Below are 20,079 nucleotides of genomic sequence, written 5' to 3'. Positions count from 1 at the left end.
GTGGGTTGTCGCCAGGTGTTGTAGGTGAATCCCATTAAAACTAGTCCCTGGCAGCTGCCTGAAGGGCCTGTCCAACTTGGCGATTTTTTTCGGCGACTGCCAGCGTCATATCCATGTCGCCAAAAGATTTTGAACATTTCAAAATCCAGCAGTGCCAAAAATATGTTGCGAAGCTTTAAATTTTTTTTTCTGTGACCATATACGTCAGTCAATGATGCCGGCAGTTGCCGAAAAAAATCGCCAAGTTGGACAGGCCCTTAAAGAGTCGCCTAAGTGGGACAGGCCCCTTACTCTAGATTATACCAAGGCAGTACACAAGAATCAGCAAATTTCCTGCAACATCATGTCCCCTTCAAGTTCAAAGTGTACATGGACTGAGATTGTACATAGACCGAGTACATTTCTGATCGCTAGATTTTGGACAAGCATCTCCATAGAGACGTGGAAAGACCAGGAGAGTTAGAGGCTGGGTCGACCTGATTAATGAAACCTAGGAATTGATAGATACTCAGGGAAAAAACAACTCAAGCTACAGTTTATTGCATTTGTGGGAAGGAACTGCAGATGCTGGTTTATACTGTAGATAGACACAAAATGCTGGAGTAACTCAGTGGCTCAAGCAGCATCCCTGGAGGTAAAGACTAGGTGACGCTTTGGGTCGTAACCCTTCTTCACTGGTTCATTGCATGGATTGTCCACACGGTTTTGTTAATGGGGCCATTACAGCAGGCTTCAGTAACTCACAAGAGCCAGGACCACAGGAACTACCGAAACACCATGAGCATGACTCTCCCAGCGCTTCTGAGCTCGTTTTGCCTGTTGTTTATCGAGATAACAAGCAAATATTAACTAACAGTCCAAATGTCCTTGAGGAAAGCATCTCAGACTTGGCCTTGAGCCAGCAACGCCATTTGGCCTTTCGAGCCAGCACCGACCGCCATTCAATGTGATCATGGCTGATCATCCTCAATCAGTACCCCGTTCCTGCCTTCTCCCCATATCCCCTGACTCCACTATTTTTAAGAGCCCTATCTAGCGCTCTTGAAAGCATCCAAAGAACCCGCCTCCACCGCCCTCTGAGGCAGAGAATTCCACACACTCACCACTCAAAAGTGTTTCCTCGTCTCCGTTCTAAACGGCTTACTCCTTATTCTTAAACTGTGGCCCTGGTTCTGGACTACCCCAACATCGGGAACATGTTTCCTGCCTCTAGCGTGTCCAAACCCTTAACAATCTTATATGTTCCAATGAGATATCCTCTCATCCTTCTAAACTCCAGAGTGTACAAGCCCAGCTGCTCCATTCTCTCAGCATATGACATTCCCGCCATCCCGGGAATTAACCTTATAAACCTACGCTGCACTCCCTCAATAGCGAGAATGTCCTTCCTCAAAATATACTCACGTGGACCAGATAGAATAGTCAATACCAGGTGTGTCTCAACAGTTGGAATCCCTGGTGACCGGTACCTGAGAACCCATCTCTTATTGCAGAGAGGTGTAGTATAACTGATGTATTGTGGGTTTATCTTCTGACCCAGTTAAAATAATCTTTAATTGAAAATCTTAATCCAGATCCACACAAAAAACAGAAACTATAAATTGATCACAAGTAAATAACCTGACATAAAGTTGCAGTTATACAACACTGGAACAAGCCCTTTATCCCACCTTGGTCCATGCCAACCAAGTTGGCGTATTAGACTAGTCCCATTTGCCTGCATTTGGCCCATAGCCTTCTAAACCTTTCCACTCCATACATCTATCCAAAAATTGTCTGTGCATACGCTTCGAAAGTTTCCTCTGTCAACTCATTCCAGATACGGACTACAATCTGAGTGAAAACCTTGCCCCTGAGGTCCCATTCCAATCTTTCTTCTCTCATGGCACGGTGGCACAGTGGTAGAGTTGATGTCTTAAAGCGCCAGAGATCTCAGGTTCGCTCCTGACCTCGGGTGCTGTCTGTACGGAGTGTGTACATTCTCCCTGTGACCTGCGCGGGTTTTCTCCGGGTGCTCCGGTTTTCTCCCACGCTCCAAAGACATACAGATTTGTAGGGTGATTGGCTTCTGTAAATTGTACCTGGATTGTAGGACGGTGTTAGTGGAAGGGTGATCATTGTTCGGCACGGACTCTGTGGGCCCAAGTACCTGTTTCCACGCTATGTAACTGAACCAAACTAACCATAAACTAAATTAAACCTTAAGCCTCTGTCCTATTGTTTTAGATTCCTCTATCATGGGGAAAAAGACTTTGACTGTTCACTTTATCCATGCCCTTCATGTTCTGGTACATCTTAATAGATAATAGATGTAGGAGTAGGCCGTTCAGCCCTTCAAGCCAGCACCGCCATTCAATGTGATCGTGGCTGATCATCCCCAATCGGTACCCCGTTCCTGCCTTCTCCCCATATCCCCTGACTCCGCTATCTTTAAGAGCCCTATCTAGCTCTCTCTTGAAAGTATCCAGAGAACCCGCCTCCACCGCCCTCTGAGGCAGCGAATTCCACAGACTCACAACTCTCTGAGTGAAAAAGTGTTTCCTCATCTCCGTTCTAAATGGCTTACCCCTTATTCTTAAACTGTGGCCCCTGGGGTCTGGACTCCCCCAACATCGGGAACATGTTTCCTGCCTCTAGCGTGAAGTTACGACGAGAGAAATAGGTTTCATTGTCAATAGCATGGAAATATGATTGACAATTTGTCTTCAAGATAAATAGGACACCAAGGATATAAGCAGATCAGATAAGTAGGTATCGGTTGCCAGAGTCAGTAACTGGGGAACAATGATTATGATTATAGCTTCAGTCATCTCTGCAGAAGAAATGAAATTGCTACTCATCTACTACTGGATGTAAAACAAGCAGTTTGACAATTTGAGCTTTCTGGAGAAATCAAGAGAAGTGGTTGGGTTTCATCAGTACATTACATTTTTTCACATGGTGTTGCTGTGACTTGGATCAGCTGGCTGGGGGGGGGGGGGGGGCAGGGACAGACAGAGTCACTGCAGATGGTGGTACAGGTACCGAAATGGGAATCAACTGCTGCTGAATTTCAGGCTTCAGTTTCAGTAAGCACCAGTCAAGAACAGTTCCACTCAGCCGGGCAACAGCGGAGCGGGTGTGAAGAAGGGTCTCGACTCGAAACGTCACCCATTCCTTCTCTCCAGAGATGCTGCCTGTCCCGCTGAGTTACTCCGGCTTTTTGTGCCTATCTTCGGTAACAAACAAGGAACAGCACATGCTGGTTTACAAAAAATGGACACCAGGTTATTGAGTAACGCAGCGGGTCAGGCAGCACGCCTGGAGAACATGGAGAGGTGACGCTGTGGGTCGGGAGGCTGCTTCAGACTGTGGTCATCGGATGGGGAGAGAAAGGTTGCAAATGAGGTGGGGGCAGGCCAAAGTCTGGTCTCGACCCGAAATGAATTACTCCAGCACTTTGTGTTTATCCTGCCTGGCAAGTGATAGGTGGATACAGGTGTGGAGGGGGAGGTGGGGGGTGGGGGGGGGGGGGGGGGGGGGGGCGAGGGTTCATTGCAGATGGTTGGACAAAAGACGGAGGTGAAAAGACAAGGGGTAGTGCGATAGGTAATTTCTGCAGCACCTCATCATGTGGTGTGAAGCTGGCACTAAGGGCTACACACACATGATATTGACAGCACCTTTATTTTAATACAAAGAGCTTTTATTCCAACAAGCGGTTACGGTGGCGCAGCGGTACAGTTGCTGCCTTAAAGCGAATGCAGCGCCGGAGTCCCGGGTTCGATCCCGACCGCGGGTGCTGTCTGTACGGTGTTTGTACGTTCTCCCCGTGACCTGCGTGGGTTTTCTCCGAGATCTTCGGTTTCCTCCCGAACACCAAAAACGTACAGGTTTGTAGGTTAATTGTCTTGGTAAATGTAAAAATTGTTCCTAGTGGGTGTAGGATGGTGTTAGTGTGTGGGGATCGCTGGTCGGCACGGACCCGGTGGGCCGAAGGGCCTGTTTCCGCGATGTATCTCTGAACTAAACCTTGGCCATCGCTGCCACGTGTTATTTATGAATGCGGTGTCCTGAGTCCACATGCTTTTTGCTTTCAGTTGTGGATCATCCCCAGTATACTCGGCAGTTCCATCCTCTACGGCCTTTCCGATGATCAGTGGGAGGTGATCACAGCATGGATCTATGGGTTCGGACTGAGTGGTCTTTTTATCGTCTCCACTGTCTTTCACACCATCTCCTGGAAGAAAAGCCATTTGCGGTAAGTGACGTACAGCAGGTTTGATCCGGGTTCCAGTGTGCCAGGAGGGCGTGTATATTTAGTGGAGGTTGGAATCAAGGTACAGGATCAATCTACAACCAGACAGCAGAATCGGGCACAGAATCAGCATAGCTACAAGAACTGCAGTTGTTGGAATCTTGCACTAAAAAACCAAAGTCAGCAGGTCAGGCGAAAAGTCAGCATCTCAGGAGAAAATGGATAGGTGACGTTTCGGGTCGGGACCCTTCTTCAGACTTATTGTAGTGGAGAGGTGAAATCTGGAAGAGAGGTGGGGCAGGACAAAACCAAGTATGGATAGATGACATTTTGTGCCTGGGTTGAACGTCACCTCTCCATGTTCTCCAGAGATGCAGCCTGACCCGCTGAGCTACACCAGCACATTGGAGGGGGTTGGGAGAGGGGGCAAGGTGGGGCAACCTTCCTGGGGAATTTAAATAGATGGAGTTGGATGATAACAGAGAGCGGGGAGGATTAAACAGGAGAAAGATAACCAGTGATAGAGATGTCAAGTGCTTATCGGAAACACACAAAGCTCTGCATGTACTGGTAATCTTCCATAGAGATAGGTTCAGCAGGTCAAGCAACAACTGTGGAGACTGATACAGAGTTTCAAGTCAGATCATAGCACAGTACAGCACAGGAACAGGCCCTTCGGCCCACAATGATTGTGCCAAGCGCGATGCCATGACAAACTCATATCCGCATGCACGTGATCAATATTCCTCCATTCCCCGCATTTCCATGGGTCCATCCAAAAGCTTCTTAGACGTTGCTTAGGGCAGTCACGGTGGCGCAGCGGTAGAGTTGCTGCCTTACAGCGAATGCAGCGCCGGAGACCCGGGTTCGATCCTGACTGCGGGTGCTGTCTGTACGGAGTTTGCACGTTCTCCCCGTGACCTGCGTGGGTTTTCTCCGAGATCTTCGGTTTCCTCCCACACTCCAAAGACGCGCAGGTTTGTAGGTTAATTGGCTTGGTGTAAATGTAAAACAATTGTCCCCAGTGGGTGTTCGTGTGCGGGGGGGTCGCTGGTCGGCGCGGACACGGTGGGCCGAAGGGCCTGTTTCCGTGCTGTATCTCTAAACTAAACTAAAACTAAACCAGCACTTCTGCCAGTGCGTTCCAGGCTCCCGCCACCCTCGTCGGGTTGGTTATCTAAAATTGTTGAAATTAAACGTTAATTGGAGGACGGTCGTGTGGCAGGTCATAAGATCAAAAGCAGTTACATGGGCTTCATGTTTAACTTCATATGCGACCATCCCTACCTGCAACCTCCGGGAACCGCACGGAAACCTTGGGTTCCGCGCCAAGTCTCCTGAGGTTTCCGTTCAGGTTTCCCAAGTGGGACAGGGGCATTAGAATCGAAGTGTTCTGTGAAGTGATCTGCACTTGGTTTCTTCAGTATGAAGAAGTCTGCAATCTTGTCAGTCGGCTGGGTGGGTGGGCTGGGCTGGAGTTGTTGTCCTTCCTGCAGTGAACATCTGACATGAAGTGAGGCAAGCAGTCACAGAATGCTGGAGTAACTCAGCAGGTCAGGCAGCGTCTTTGAAGAACCATTTCGGAAGGGTCCGGTCCCCGAAACCTCTCCGATCCATGTTCTCCAGAGATGTTGCCTGACCCACTGAGTTACTCCAGCACTTTGTGTCGTTTTCGCTTTCAGAGGAACTATGGACCTAGTATACAGGGACATCATCCTTTCATAAGACGTAGAACAGTACAACACAGAAACAGATCCTTCGGCCAACAATGTCTGTGCCAAACCTGATGCCAAAATAAACTAATCTCTTCTCATCGCCCCATTCTTTTCCAATCTGGATTCACCCCAGTCAGACCTTCACAATGCTACCGCCAATTCACTGTTGAATAGGCTTTGAGTCTTAGATGGACACAAAGTGCTGGAGTAACTCAGTGGGTCAGAGAGAATCTGCAGGAAAAGGACGGGTGACGTTTTGGGTCAGGGCCGTCCTTCAGATTTATCTCGATGGAACGTTATTAAGGGAGGACGTTCCTCTGGGGTTATCCTGAAGAGTGGGGAGAGTGGGGAATTCCATCCTTCTGCATTCCCAGACCTAGCATGTCCCGAGCATCGTGGTGGGAGAGAGGGGCCAGAATCTTGGTCACATTAACAATACCATTAACACATTAGTGAACATCGTTTCTTTGGCCGGTGCCAGACACTGGGTTTTCAATTTGTTGATATTCTGCCACCTGTCAGTTGATTAATTAAATATGAAGCATAAACCACCAACAACGTCTAAATAGACCAGAATAATGTTGCTAGGCAACGGCTGGCTTTATGTAAATAGGACGAGTAATATCCTCCATGTGAATACTGAGTTGGCAGTGGACCAGGCAGTAATGTCATATTGTGTCTTTTAAAAAAAGGGAAATTCAAATGTTTTTCTTTTTCACCGTTCTTTCCACAACCTAATTGGTCTGTGTGTGTATGTTTGTGTGTGTGTGTTTGTTTGTGTGTGTGTGTGTTTGTGTGTGTGTGTGTGCATGAACGTGTTAGATGTGTGTGGTGAGGGTTTGTGTGTGTGTTTGTGTATGCACGTATGTTTTGGGTGTGTGGATGTGTGTGGAGATGAGTGTGTGTGTGTTAATTTATGCATATGCATGTTTGTGTGTGTGTGGATGTGCGTGTAATAGTGTCATACAGCACGGAAACAGGCCCAACTTGCCCACGCCGACCAACATGCCCCTCTGCACCAGTCCTACCTGCCTTGTGTTTACCCCAAGTCTCTCCAAGCTTTTCATAAGATCATAAGTGATAGGAGTAGAATTAGGCCGTTCGGCCCATCAAGTCCACTCTGCCATTCAGTCATGGCTGATATATCTCTCCCTCATAACCCTATTCTCCTGCTTTCTCCTCATAACCTCTGACACCCGTACTAATCAAGAGTCTATCTATCTCCGCCTTATGTATTTCCACTGGGTTGTCCTCCACAGCCTTCTGTGGCAAAGAATTCCACAGATTCACCACCCTGTAAATTTTTCCAATCCATGTACCTGTCCAAATGTCTCTTAAACGTTATAGTACCTGCCTCAACTACCTCCTCTGGCAGCTGATCCCAATAACCTCCACCCTCTGTGGAAAAGGATCCACCCCAGGTCCCTATGAAACATTTCCCCTCTTACCTTAAACCTAAGTCCTCTGGTTCTTGATTCCCCAACTCTGGGTAACAGACCCTGTACAGTCACCCTAGCTATCTAATCCCTTCATGATTTTGTACACCTTGATAAGATCATCCCTCAGCCTCCTGTGCTCCAAGGAATAAAGTCCTAGCCTGCTCAAACTCTCTCTATCACTCCGGCCCTCAAGTCCTGGCAACATCATTGTGTGGGTGTGTAATAACGAGGAACTGCAGGCGCTGGTTTATACCGAAGACAGACACAAAATGCTGGAGTAACTCAACGGGTCAGGCAGCATCCCTGGAGAACATGGATAGGCGGCATTTCGAATCGGAAACCCGAAACGTCACCTCTCCATGTTCTCCAGAGACGCTGCCTGAACCGTTGAGTTTCTCCAGCATTTTAGACAATAGTCAATAGACAATAGGCAATAGGTGCAGGAGTAGGCCATTCGGCCCTTCGAGACAGCACTGCCATTCAATGTGATCATGGCTGATCATCCCCAATCAGTTCCTGCCTTCTCCCCATATCCCCTGACTCCGCTATTTTTAAGAGCCCTATCTAGCCCTATCATTTTGTGTGTGTTGAATTTAGAAGACGAGCGTAATTATTATACAAAAGAGTCTGACCCATTTAGGGGGTTTTCAGCAGTAGGGACAGTTCTGATTACACCCGTTTTAATTGGAAGCATTGGAACGCCTCTGTGCTGAGCTAGGATTACATTTAGAGGGACGATGTCCTACTCATTTTTTGTGAAGCAAAACAATGCTTATCTAAACTTTGTTTGTGGACGACACACAGAGGAATTCTGCACAATTATCTTCTTTCTTTCTCCAGAACAACGGAGCACTGCTTCCACATGTTCGACAGAATGGTGATCTATTTCTTCATCGCTGCCTCGTATGCCCCCTGGTGAGTGAACAAAGAACTAAAGGTTGTGACTATAAGGGCGATAATGAGACAAACAGATGGCATCGACGTAGAGGCGGATGAAAGTACAGATGCTAGAATCTTGAGCAAATCACCCGTTCACACTAGTTCTGTTAACCAATATTCTCCACTCGCTCCTTACACACTGAGGGGAAATGTGCAGAAGCCTATTGATCTACAAACCCGCACATTTTGGGGGAGGTGGGAGAAAATGGAACACCCGAGGAATTTCCCATTCCCAATCTGGTCTTTCTGTCCTGGGCCTCCTCCATTGTCAGAGAGAGGCCCAGCGCAAATTGGGAGGAACAGCACCTCATATTTCGCTTGGGTAGTTTACACCCCAGCGGTATGAACATTGGCTTCTCTAACTTGCTTTCCCTCTCTCTCCATCCCCCTCCCCCTTCCCAGTTCTCCCACCACTTACTGTCTCCGCCTACAATCTATCTTTGTCCCGACATCAGTCTGAAGAAGGGTCTCGACCCGAAACGTAACCCATTCCTCCTCTCCAGAGATGCGGCGTCGCCCGCTGAGTTACTCCAGCATTTTGTGTCTGCACCTGAGAAAAAACCCACGCAGTCACAGGGAGAACGTGCAAACTCCCCGCAGACAGCACCCGAGGTCAGAATCGAACCTGGGTCCCCGGTGCTGTGAGGCAGATGTTTCACCTGCTGCACTAGTGTGCCGCCCCCAATTAGTTCCATCTCGTCAGAAGACCATAAGGTCCTGGAACAATACAACAGTTACTTCCCACAGGAAGTACTTGTTCAGGCCATGGGGATTTATCTATTTTGATACACATTAAATCCTTCAATTGCTTCTCTTCAGTAACTCATATCTGATCTCAGACATCACAATCTAATTCCTTAGCTTCAGTGATCTTCTCCTCAGTAAATACGGATGAGAACAATTGGTTTACAAAAAATGCTGGAGAAACTCAGCGGGTGAGGCAGCATCTATGGAGAGAAGGAATAGACGACGTTTTGGGTCGAGGCCCTTCTTACTTTGCATACAGCTTTATGTCGAGTGTCAACTTTTTTTTTTCTCTCACTTTTGTGTGATTTATTCAGAAGGAACATTTATCCTCAAAATGTGACTTTAAATAAGTTTCCAAGAGAATTACCTACCAAAAACAGTTATTAAGTGTAAAAAGGAATTGCGGATGCTTTGGTATATACAGAAGATCGACACAAAGTACTGAAGTAATTCAGCGGGTCAGGCAGCATCTCTGGAGAAAATGGATAGTTGACATTCTGGGTCGGGACCCTTCTTCAGACATCCCAACCCGAAACGTCACCGATCCATTTTCTCCGGAGATGCTGCCTGACCCGCTGAGTTACTCCAGCACTTTGTGTCTATCTTGTGTTATTTATTCAGCTAATTTATGTGTGGGTTCAAGACCACATCGGCAATTGCTTTAAATTTACAGTAATAATCCTTTCTTATTTTTCCACTTTCATGAATTACCCGGACGGCTTTAATACCTTGGTCTCCTAGGTAATGCAGTTATGAATTAAATTGCTAAATTTAGCAGGTTGCGGGATTTAAGTTTGCTCTATACCTTGCTGCTGAAAATTTGTGGTTTGCCTGATGGTTTATTTTATTGCTCAGGGATGAATTTCTCCTCATGAGTTTACAAATGAAGAAGTCTAATTGGAAAAAACCTAGCTTTTTCCCTCCTGGGATATGACTGTGGCATCAGCAAGGCCATTGGGACAGAGTACATTAACCCCATTCACTCCAACGTAGTCATAAGGGATAGGTGTAGAATTAGGCCATTCAGCCCATCAAGTCTACTCTGCCATTCAATCATGGCTGATCCATCTCTCCCTCCTAACCCCATTCTCCCGCCTTCTCCCCATAACCTCGGACACCTATAATCAGTGCCAGCTTCACGTTATTTTAAGACCAAGGGGAATATTCCTAATTTTTCCTGGGAGAATTATGTCTTTGGAAGTGACATTAGTTCACTTGTTCTTGCAAACACGAGCAAGCTGGAGGTGCAGGGAGCAGCTGCAGATGCTGGTTTACATCGAACATAGACATAAAATGCTGGCAGTAACTCAGCGGGTCAGGCAGCATCTCTGGAAAAAATAGATAAGTGACGTTTCTGGGCAGAACCCTTCTTCTTCTAAACTAAAGAAGAATGAGGAAGCTGAATGGCAACCTTTTCACACAGAGGGTGATCTGTCTCTCCCTCCTAACTCCATTCTCCTGCCTTCTCCCCATAACTTCTGACATTTAATAGGCATTTTGGACAGGTATATAAATAGGAAGGTTTAGGGGGAATATGGGCTAAATGAAGGGAAATGGGACTAGCTTAGATGGGGCATCTTGGCCAGCACGGTCTAGTTGGGCCGAGCGGCCTGTTTCCATGCTGTATGACTCTACTACTGTTTCGTTCAACAGGCTGAATCTACGGGAGCTGGGCCCATGGGCATCTCACATGCGTTGGATCATTTGGATAATGGCCTGTGTGGGGACTCTCTATGTATTTCTGTTTCACGAAAGGTGAGTAACTCGACCAACTGAATGTGAAGTAGAGGGTGCAGAGAAAATAGTGGGAGGGATGTACTCACCATGGTGTTGGTGAGTCTTGTTAAAGCTGGCAGTAGCAGTTTCATGGCACTAATCTAGGCGAACAGAGGGTGAGATATGGGTTACGCCACCTCCAGCCCGCTTATCCACACATCACATTATATATCTACTTCCAGGAACAGAGTGTTTTTCAAAAACCGCCCAGAAGCACACACTGACTGTTAAGGCTGGGGTCACAAGAAAGTGCAGATGTTGGAATCTTGAGCAAAACACAAAGTGCTGGAGTAACTGTGTGAGTCAGGCAGCATCTCTGGAGGGCATGGATGGATAGACAATGTTTTGGGTCAGGATCATTTTTCAGAGATTGTAGTGGGGGGGAGAAAGCTGGGAAAAAAAGATTGGGGGGGGGGGAACGGGACAAAGTCTGGTAAGTGATGGGTGGATACAGGTGAGAGGACTTGGTTCTTGGTTCTGGGTCCTCCAAAATATTCCAAATAGAATTTAAACTGGAGGTGGCGGAGGGTGGATTTCATTGGCAGATGGATGGATAAAGTATTTCTGAAGTTTGCAGGGAATGGTTTTACCAATTTCTGGTAAGTCAAAGTGTCACAGACGTCTTAGAGATGCTTGTCAGATGAAGTAGGGGGTAAAACGTTGGAGCTGGAAAAAAACACATACAAGTGATAGGTGGGGATACAGGTGACGGGGGGGGGGGGTTTACACTGCCATCTAGACGAGTGGCCAAAGACTAGGGATGAAAAGACAAAAGGTTGTGAGATCATGGGTGAAGCAACATGAAATGTGAAGCCAGAGGAGGTGATTTAGATGGAGGGGGGGGGGGGGGGGGGGGGGGGGGGGGGGGGGGGGGGGGGGGGGGAATGAGGAGGGGGGGGGGGGGATTAGACTGCCAGACGACGAGTGGTCAAAGACCAGGGATGAAAAGACAAAAGGTTGTGAGATCATGGGTGAAGCAACATGAAATGTGAAGCCAGAGGAGGTGATTTAGATGGAAGGGGAGGGGGAGGGGTTGGGGGCGCAGATCAGGCAGCATCTCTGGAGAAAAAGCATTGCCACTTTCATTTCACTGCACATTTCGTATGTGTATGTGACAAATAAACTTGACTTGACTTGAGGTGATGTTTCACGTCAGAACCCTCCACACTGAAAGTAGAGGTGGGGTGGGGGCAGGGGGACGGGACAAAAAATGGGACGAGGCCCATTGTCTGGATACTTTCAAGAGAGAGCTAGATAGTGCTCTTCAAGGGATATGAAGAAAAGGCAGGAAGGGGTACTGATTGTGGATGATCAGCCATGATCACATTGCATGGCAGTGCTGGCTCGAAGGGCCGAATGGCCTACTTCTGCACCTATTGTCTATTGTCGATTCAATATTCATGCTGTTGGATTGAATATTATAACTGAGGTTATTAATTTCATCTTTTTTGTTTATCAGATGTTACCTAAATGTATTGTGTACAGGCTTGTAATGCTGATGATGCAAGTTATAATTTCACTGGTCCTATATTGCCACAGATGGTAAATTCTTGATTCTCTCTCTTTAGACTCTTGATGGTGGTGAATCTTTGCCACAGAAGGTTGTGGAGACAAAGTTGGTGGATATATTTAAAACAGAGATAGATAGATTCTTGATTAGTATGGGTGTCTGGGGTTATGGGGAGAAGACAGGAGAATGGGGTTAGGAGGGAGAGATAGATCAGCCATGATTGAATGGCGGAGTAGACTTGATGGGCCGAATGGCTCCTATCACATGATCTTGTGATGTTATGACGTTGATCTGTGGAGGGAATCAGTCACGGTGGCACAGCGGTAGAGTTGCTGCCTTACAGCAAAAATGCAGCGCCAGAGACCCAGGTTCGATCCTGACTACGGGTGCTGTCTGTATGGAGTTTGTATTTTCCCCGCGTGACCTGCGTGGGTTTTCTACGAGATCTTCGGTTTCCTCCCACACTCGAAAGACGTACAAGTTTGTAGTTTAATTGGCTTGATTAATTGGCTTGATAAAATGTAAAATTGTCCAAGTTGGCGATATGCAGAGTACTGCCCTGCCGACTACAAAATACTGAAGGTTCAGAAGGAATGGACCGGTGATGTTACAGGTTGACACTATTCCACAGACTAACGGCTCTTCAGAATCAGTCTGAATAAGGGTCCCGATCTGAAAAGCCTTCCATCCATTACCTCCACAGATGCTGCCTGACCCGCTGAGTTCCTCCAGTACTCTGTTTTACTGAATGTTAAGCCTACTCTGCCCCCTGGAGGCTAGTCTGAGAACAGTATTTAACACAGCCCAGTACATCTTCCTAATAGGAACCTCTTGCATGTTCCAAGAATGTTCAGTTCACCTCATTATTTTGATGGAAAAAAAATATTTTTTAAGCTTCGGTAAATACTACTACCTCAAAAATACTTCCATTTGTGATGACATGACTAGGAGAATAAAAAGTAAACAACATCGATCAGAAAACATTAATATGTAGATCGTACTGTCCTAGATTTAATAACATAAAGGGTGGTACAGCGGTAGGGTTGGTGCCTCACAAGCACCAGAAACCCGGGTTTGATCCGGACTACGGGTGCTTTCATTACAGAGTTTGTACGTTCTCCCCGTGACCTGCGTGGGTTTTCTCTGGGTGCTCCGGTATAAGCAACAAAGCCAATTAACCTACAAACCTGTACATTGTTGGAGTGTGGGAGGAAACCGGAGCAACTGGAGAAACCCCAGGCCTGTTATTGCTGCTGCAAGCAAGAATTTCCTTGTTCCGTTGTCAGTACATATAATAATTAAACGTTCTTGACTCCGAACTCTTGAAGTTATTGAATGCAAAATGTAAATAGATTTTCTCCACACACAACCTAGTGGCTGTGCTGCAGTCGTTTTTTTTGTAAATATTTATTTTATTAGAAGCAATTGTACAAGGAGAAAGTAATTGACATAACAATTTTCGTACTGCTTCACTTTTAACATTTTATAAACTAATAACTAAATCAGAAAAAAGGAAGAAAGGGAAAGAAAGAAGAAAAGAAAAAGAAAAAGAAAGAATTTCGAGAAAGCCGCGAAAAAGAAAAAAGAAAAACCCCAGAACTAACGAAGAAGTGAAAGAAGGGGAGATATATCCCACTGCCCTCCCGTACACCCGCTCACCCGACCCTAGCGTCGGTTTTGAGTTTGTGTTCAATCAGTGCTGCAATAGTTTATTATCAATTTGTGATAATGCGACACTATCACAGTTACAACCAAGCACAATCAGTAATGGCCACACACTATTGTGTATTATATAGAACAGTGATTCCCAACCTGGGGCCATAACCATGGCAAATTTCAGGGGGGCCACAGAAAAATTTGGGGATTAAGGGGGCTATCGGCTAAGCTACCACCCTGTTGCCTCCTAAATTTCACTTCTAATAAATTTAAATCTATGTAGTTGAAATATATTTTTAATGTATGATCATAAATGGTTGTTTTATTGAACCCACAAAATATTTTTGATGTTTGTGGAATAGAATAAAAGAGAATATATGTGCAATTAATAGACACTGATATTTTTATGGAAGGTATTATAATATTGAAGTACTTTTGTTCCGCTAATAATGTCGGTGGGGGGGGGGTCACAGAAAAATTAAAAGATCCCAAGGGGGCCATGAGCTAAAAAAGGTTGGGAACCACTGATATAGAACATAGAACAGTACAGCACAGGAACAGGCCCTTCGGCCCACAATGTCCATGCTGAACATGATGCCAAGACCAAATCTATCTACCTACACATAATCCATGTCACTCCTTTCTCTGCATATCATGTGCCTCAAAGTCTTGTAAGTCCACTATCGTATCTACCTCCACCACCACCAGCACAATCCAGGCACTCAACGCCCTCTGTGTGCAAAAAAAACCTTGCCCCGCACATATCCTTTGTATTGTGGAGGTCCTGCTCTCCCTTTGAACTGTGCGAGAGGACAATCTTCAGGCTAATTCCTTTTCAGCAATAACAATCTCGATCGATCACAGTCCAATTTGTATTCGAATTCCAAGACGTTATAAAAAAAACATTTTCCATTTGTTTGTGCAAATTATTTTGTTTCATATTTTGATGGAGCCATTTTAATGCTGCCCATCCGAGGTTAATGGACCGTGGTTACAATCAGCCTGAATTTAACATTCCTCGATATAAAACATGCTCTTGCCACCTAACAAATCATCTAAATGTCAGTGCGTCATCAGCTTCCTCATGAATAGCAAAACATAAAACTCCACCATCAGTAAATCCTCTTTCAACTTTCTTCACCCCTATACTCCAATATTATTACAACCTGTTTTATCACGTTCATTCATTTTCTTCATTATTGGACGTTGTGCTTTGTGATTTTTGCATTGCCTGTAATCAATGCCTTTAGATAGACTCACAATGCTAGAGTAACTGAGCGGGACAGGCAGCATCCTGGAGCTTGCTCTATCCTTAGTTGACTGGGAGAGTGAGAATGAGAAAGATCGCCTGTTCTAAAGTCCCATTGAATTGGAGGTACTCTGGCCTTCATCTGATTTTTCAATCTACTATGACCCACTTTCCCTTTGAACCTCTTCCTCCTTTAGTTGGTCCATTTACAAACTTTATGTTGTTTAATCAAGATACTGAATTAAAAGTTGCAGGAAGGTGATCATAATCATGAGTCATACAGCATGGAAACAGGCCCTTCAGCCCAACTTCCCCATGCCGACAAAGATATAATGCTAGTCCCACCATCCCACATTTGGCCCTTATCCCTCTAAACTTTCCCTATCCATGTACTTGTTCAAAAGTGGTTTAAATGATGTTACAGCAACTACATGGTGCCTAAGTTCACTCTTGATGTACCCAATATATTAATTCTCAAAATTCTCTCCATCCCATCCCTGTCCCTCTGGCCACTTTGCAGGTACAAAATCGTGGAAATGATCTGCTACATGGTGATGGGCATCTTTCCCGCACTCGTCATTCTCTCCATGGTAAGAAGTTCCAAAACTGCTCCATTCGGTGTGACGGTATTTTCAATACTTTGTCTATTTATTTATCTTTCTCATGCAGTGACGCCCACAATGTCCTTCGACCCACAATGTCCATGTGTAACATGATGTCAAGATAAACAAACCTCATCTGCCAGCACGTGATCCATATCTCTCCATTCCTTGCATATCCATCTAAAAGCCTCTTAAATGCCACTATCATGGCACCTCCACCACCACCACCCCTGGCACCGCATTCTACACACCTTCCTCACTATGTGTAAAGAAACTCACACTGCTCGGCTCCATTAAACTTTCCCCCTCTCACCGTAAAGATAAGTCCACTAGTCTTTGACATTTCCACCCTTTGGACCTTCTTCTGCAGTTGTATAGGGCTCTGGTGAGACCACATCTGGAGTATTGTGTACAGTTTTGGTCTCCTAATTTGAGGAAGGACATCCTTGTGATTGAGGCAGTGCAGCGTAGGTTCACGAGATTGATCCCTGGGATGGCACGACTGTCATATGAGGAAAGATTGAAAAGACTAGGCTTGTATTCACTGGAGTTTAGAAGGATGAGGGGGATCTTATAGAAACATACAAAATTATAAAAGGACTGGACAAGCTCGATGAAGGAAAAATGTTCCTAATGTTGGGCGCGTCCAGAACCAGGTGCCACAATCTTAGAATAAAGGGGAGGTCATTTAAGACTGAGGTGAGAAAAAACGGAGAGTTGTGAATTTATGGAATTCTCTGCCACAGAGGGCAGTGGAGGCCAAGTCACTGGATGGATTTAAGAGAGAGTTAGAAAGAGCTCTAGGGGCTAGTGGAGTCGAGGGATAGGGGGAGAAGGCTGGCTTGGGTTATTGATAGGGGGCGATCAGCCATGATCACAATGAATGGCGGTGCTGGCTCGAAGGGCTGAATGACCTCCTCCTGCACCTATTTTCTATGTTTCTATGTTATCTATGCCTCAACATCTATCATATCTCCTTTCAACCTCCGGTATTCTAGAGAAAATAATCCAAGTTTCTTCAATCTTTCCTTGTAGCTAATACCCACTAATCCAGACAACATTCTGCAAACGCCCACACTCTTCCTGTAGTGGAATTGTACAGAATACTCCAAATGGCAGATGGTGTTGGAGTGTCCACTGTGACAATTTACTCAGGCTTCTTAACTGAGACTTCAGTCCACAAACACAAAGGCGAGAATTGAGGCACAATTGTTTCTTAATTTTAAAACATTGAATGGTTGTCGAAGCCTCCAGAGGAACCAGTCAGAAATGGATTTTTTTAATACTATATATATATTTGTCTTTAAAACATGTTATCCATTTCTCATTTAGCTCCGAATTAAAATGAATGATCAAATTATTAAGTGATTCCTACTCATGGGAGCATGCTGTGCCCAAAATGATGCGTTATTTCTTGAAATTGCAACAGAAATTATAATTTAAAACTACTTTGTAAATTGTTTTGCGCCTGTTCATGAAAACTGTTGATGTTCTTTGACGTTTGGTGAGGGGACTGTTGCCAAGGTGCTAATTTATAAATTACATCTGCTTCTCCTACAAAGGTGCATGCAATATTGACAAGGAATTGCTTGGATTAGTGAGTATTAGATATAAGGAGAGGTTGGACAGACTTGGATTGTTATCTCTGAAAGGTCGGAGGCTGAGTGGAGACCTGATAGAAGTATATAAAATTATGAGAGGTATAGATATTGTAGACAGTTAGAAACAAAGAACTGCAGATGCTGGTTTATAACAATGCTCGGCACAAATGTCTGAAGAAGGGTTCCAACCCAAAACGTCACCCATTCATTTTCTCCAGAGATACTGCCTAACCCGCTGAGTTACTCCAGCTCTTTGTGTTTATCTTTGTAGACAGTTAGAATATATTTCCCAGAGTGGAAATGCAAAGTCCAGAGGGTGTAACTTTAAGGTGACAGGGGCAACGTTTTAAAAGAGATGTGTGGGGCAATTTTTTTTACACAGAGAGTGGTGGGTGTCTGTAACACACTGCCAGGGGTGACGGTGGAGGTAAATACGATAGAGGCATTTAAGAGGCTTTTGGATAGGCACATGGATATGTTGAGATTTGAAGAATATGGATCACGTGCAGGCAGAGGGGATTAGCTTAACTTGGCATCACATTGAGCGTGGACATTGTGGGCCGAAGGGCCTGTTCCTGTGCTATACTGTTCCGTTAACAAAATGGTTTATTGAAATAAAGGTGTTTTTTTTGTTCTCTTGAGTCAGCCTAACACTGAAGGACAATTTGAACTACTGGTGGGTGGTTTCTTCTACTCCCTGGGAATGTTGTTCTTCAAGAGCGACGGGCGGATTCCATTTGCGCACGCAATCTGGCACCTCTTTGTGGCGATCGGAGCAGGGATCCATTACTACGCCATCTGGAGGTACCTATACCGCCCGCAGTCCTGGAGATGAAGACATCCCATGTGGTCAGATGGTGACCTGTGATGGACATTACCTGCGGGACAAACCACGGCAACAACAACCAGACGTTGCAACAATCTCTGGGCCATGCAATCGATGAGTGAAGGTCACTGCCAGATTGTCCATGACTCTTCACCTACCTCTTAGCACCGAACTACCAGAACCATGGCCAGTATTAAATTCACAAACATCTCCACATGAACAAATATCAGTGTTAACGTGACTGCACTCGTTATCAGAGCTGCACAGCATTGGCTTATTATTGGCTGTGTCTTCTGTTAGATACAGTTACATCTTAAATGATATTTTTCTGTAAAAAGAGTGCAAGTGTAGATCCTATTTTCTAGAAGGGTCTGTATTAATTATGAAGCTCATTATGAGAGGGATTCGCTTGAAACTTGAAAGGTTGAAAACCCATGGAAGTATCTTATTTAGGTTAATTATTGTTGCTTGTATCGAGGTACAGTGAAAAGCTTTATTTTGCATGCTATCCAGTCAATAGGTCAGCGCAGTGGTGCAGTCGTAAGAGCTGCTGACTCACAGCGCCAGAAACCCAGGTTCAATCCTGACCTCAGGCGCTGTCTGTGTGGAGTTTGCACATTCTCCCTGTGACCACGTGGGTTTCTTCCAGGTGCTCCAGTTTCCTCCCACACCTCAATGACGTGTGGGTTTGTAGGTTAACTGGCCTCTGTAAACTGCCTCAAATGTAGGGAGAGGATGAGAAAATTGGGTAGTATGAACGGGTGCTCACTAGTTGGCATGGGCATGGTGGGCCAAAGGGTCTGCTCCCATGCTGTATGTCTAAGCTAAACTAAATCAGATAACACTATACGTAAATATAATCAAGTCAAATTCAAGTACAGTAAGGAGGGAAAAGGGGAACATTCAGAGTGCAGAATGTAGTTGAATTACTTTGGTAGAATGGTTGGCAAATATGTGACATCCGGCTTCAGGAAACTGCAGGACTGGAGAAAAACGATATTGTAGAAGACAGAATCACTGCCCCACAGCCCTGGAGTCCCAGGTTCAATGCTGAGCTCGGGCACTCTCTGCGTGGTGTGTGCACACTGGGTACTTTCCTGGTGCTCCAGTTTCCTTCCACATCAGAGGCTCAAAATCATATAGATTGGTAGTTTAATTAGCTACGGTAAATTGCCCCAAATATACAGGTGTGTAGGTAAAACACGAGGGGAGTTGATGCATATGTTGGGAGAATAAAAATGGGATTAATGTAGGATTAACGCAAGTTGATGCCCGTGGTCTCAGAAGGCTTGAGGGCCTGTTTCCGTGCTCTATCTCTCTATGATCATGAAATTGGTCTTCTTTAGACCCATTACCCATAGCATTCATCGGTTCTGCATCTCAGGAGCAGCCGTCCAATTCCATACTGGCTTTAAATAGATTTCAAGCATTCCGAGCAGTTACCACACACGGCTTTAGGCCTCTTCCTAATAAGACTAATAACCTCAAGAGTCAAGTCAAGACGTTTGAAGAAGTATCTTGACCCGAAACGCCGCCAATTCCTTCTCTCCAGCGATGCTGCCTGTCCCGCTGCGTTACTCCAGCATTTTGTGTCTATCTTCACTTTAAACCAGCATCTGCAGTTCCTTCTGGTGAGGTTCACCACTGATTTTCCGGCACTCTTGGTTCCAGAGCCTTGCAGTATTATCCCTTTTGGCAGACTAACAGAGATCACGGCCTCAGGCGGCGGGGGGGAGGGGCAGATCCCGACCTGCAAAGCCGGCTTCGGAAGTCGGCCAAGAG

The 20,079-nt window shown here is 45.5% G+C and overlaps 1 protein-coding gene across 1 annotated transcript in view; it reads left to right on the top strand.

Annotated features, from left to right (window-relative positions):
- The window catches only part of mmd2a (monocyte to macrophage differentiation-associated 2a), a 34,882-nt gene extending 14,803 nt beyond the window's left edge, over positions 1–20,079 (top strand). Inside the window, exons 3-7 of the mRNA XM_055651036.1 lie at positions 4,080–4,240; positions 8,232–8,306; positions 10,731–10,832; positions 15,789–15,858; positions 18,118–20,079. Coding sequence (XP_055507011.1) covers positions 4,080–4,240; positions 8,232–8,306; positions 10,731–10,832; positions 15,789–15,858; positions 18,118–18,306 — 597 coding nt within the window. The 3' untranslated portion in view covers positions 18,307–20,079. The remainder of the gene's footprint in view (positions 1–4,079; positions 4,241–8,231; positions 8,307–10,730; positions 10,833–15,788; positions 15,859–18,117) is intronic.

The sequence above is a fragment of the Leucoraja erinacea genome, chromosome 20 (genome assembly GCF_028641065.1).
Source record: "Leucoraja erinacea ecotype New England chromosome 20, Leri_hhj_1, whole genome shotgun sequence".
Taxonomy (NCBI): Eukaryota; Metazoa; Chordata; class Chondrichthyes; order Rajiformes; family Rajidae; genus Leucoraja; species Leucoraja erinaceus.
The sequence above is the reverse complement of the archived record's forward strand: the minus strand, read 5'-3'. Positions and strand labels throughout refer to the sequence as shown.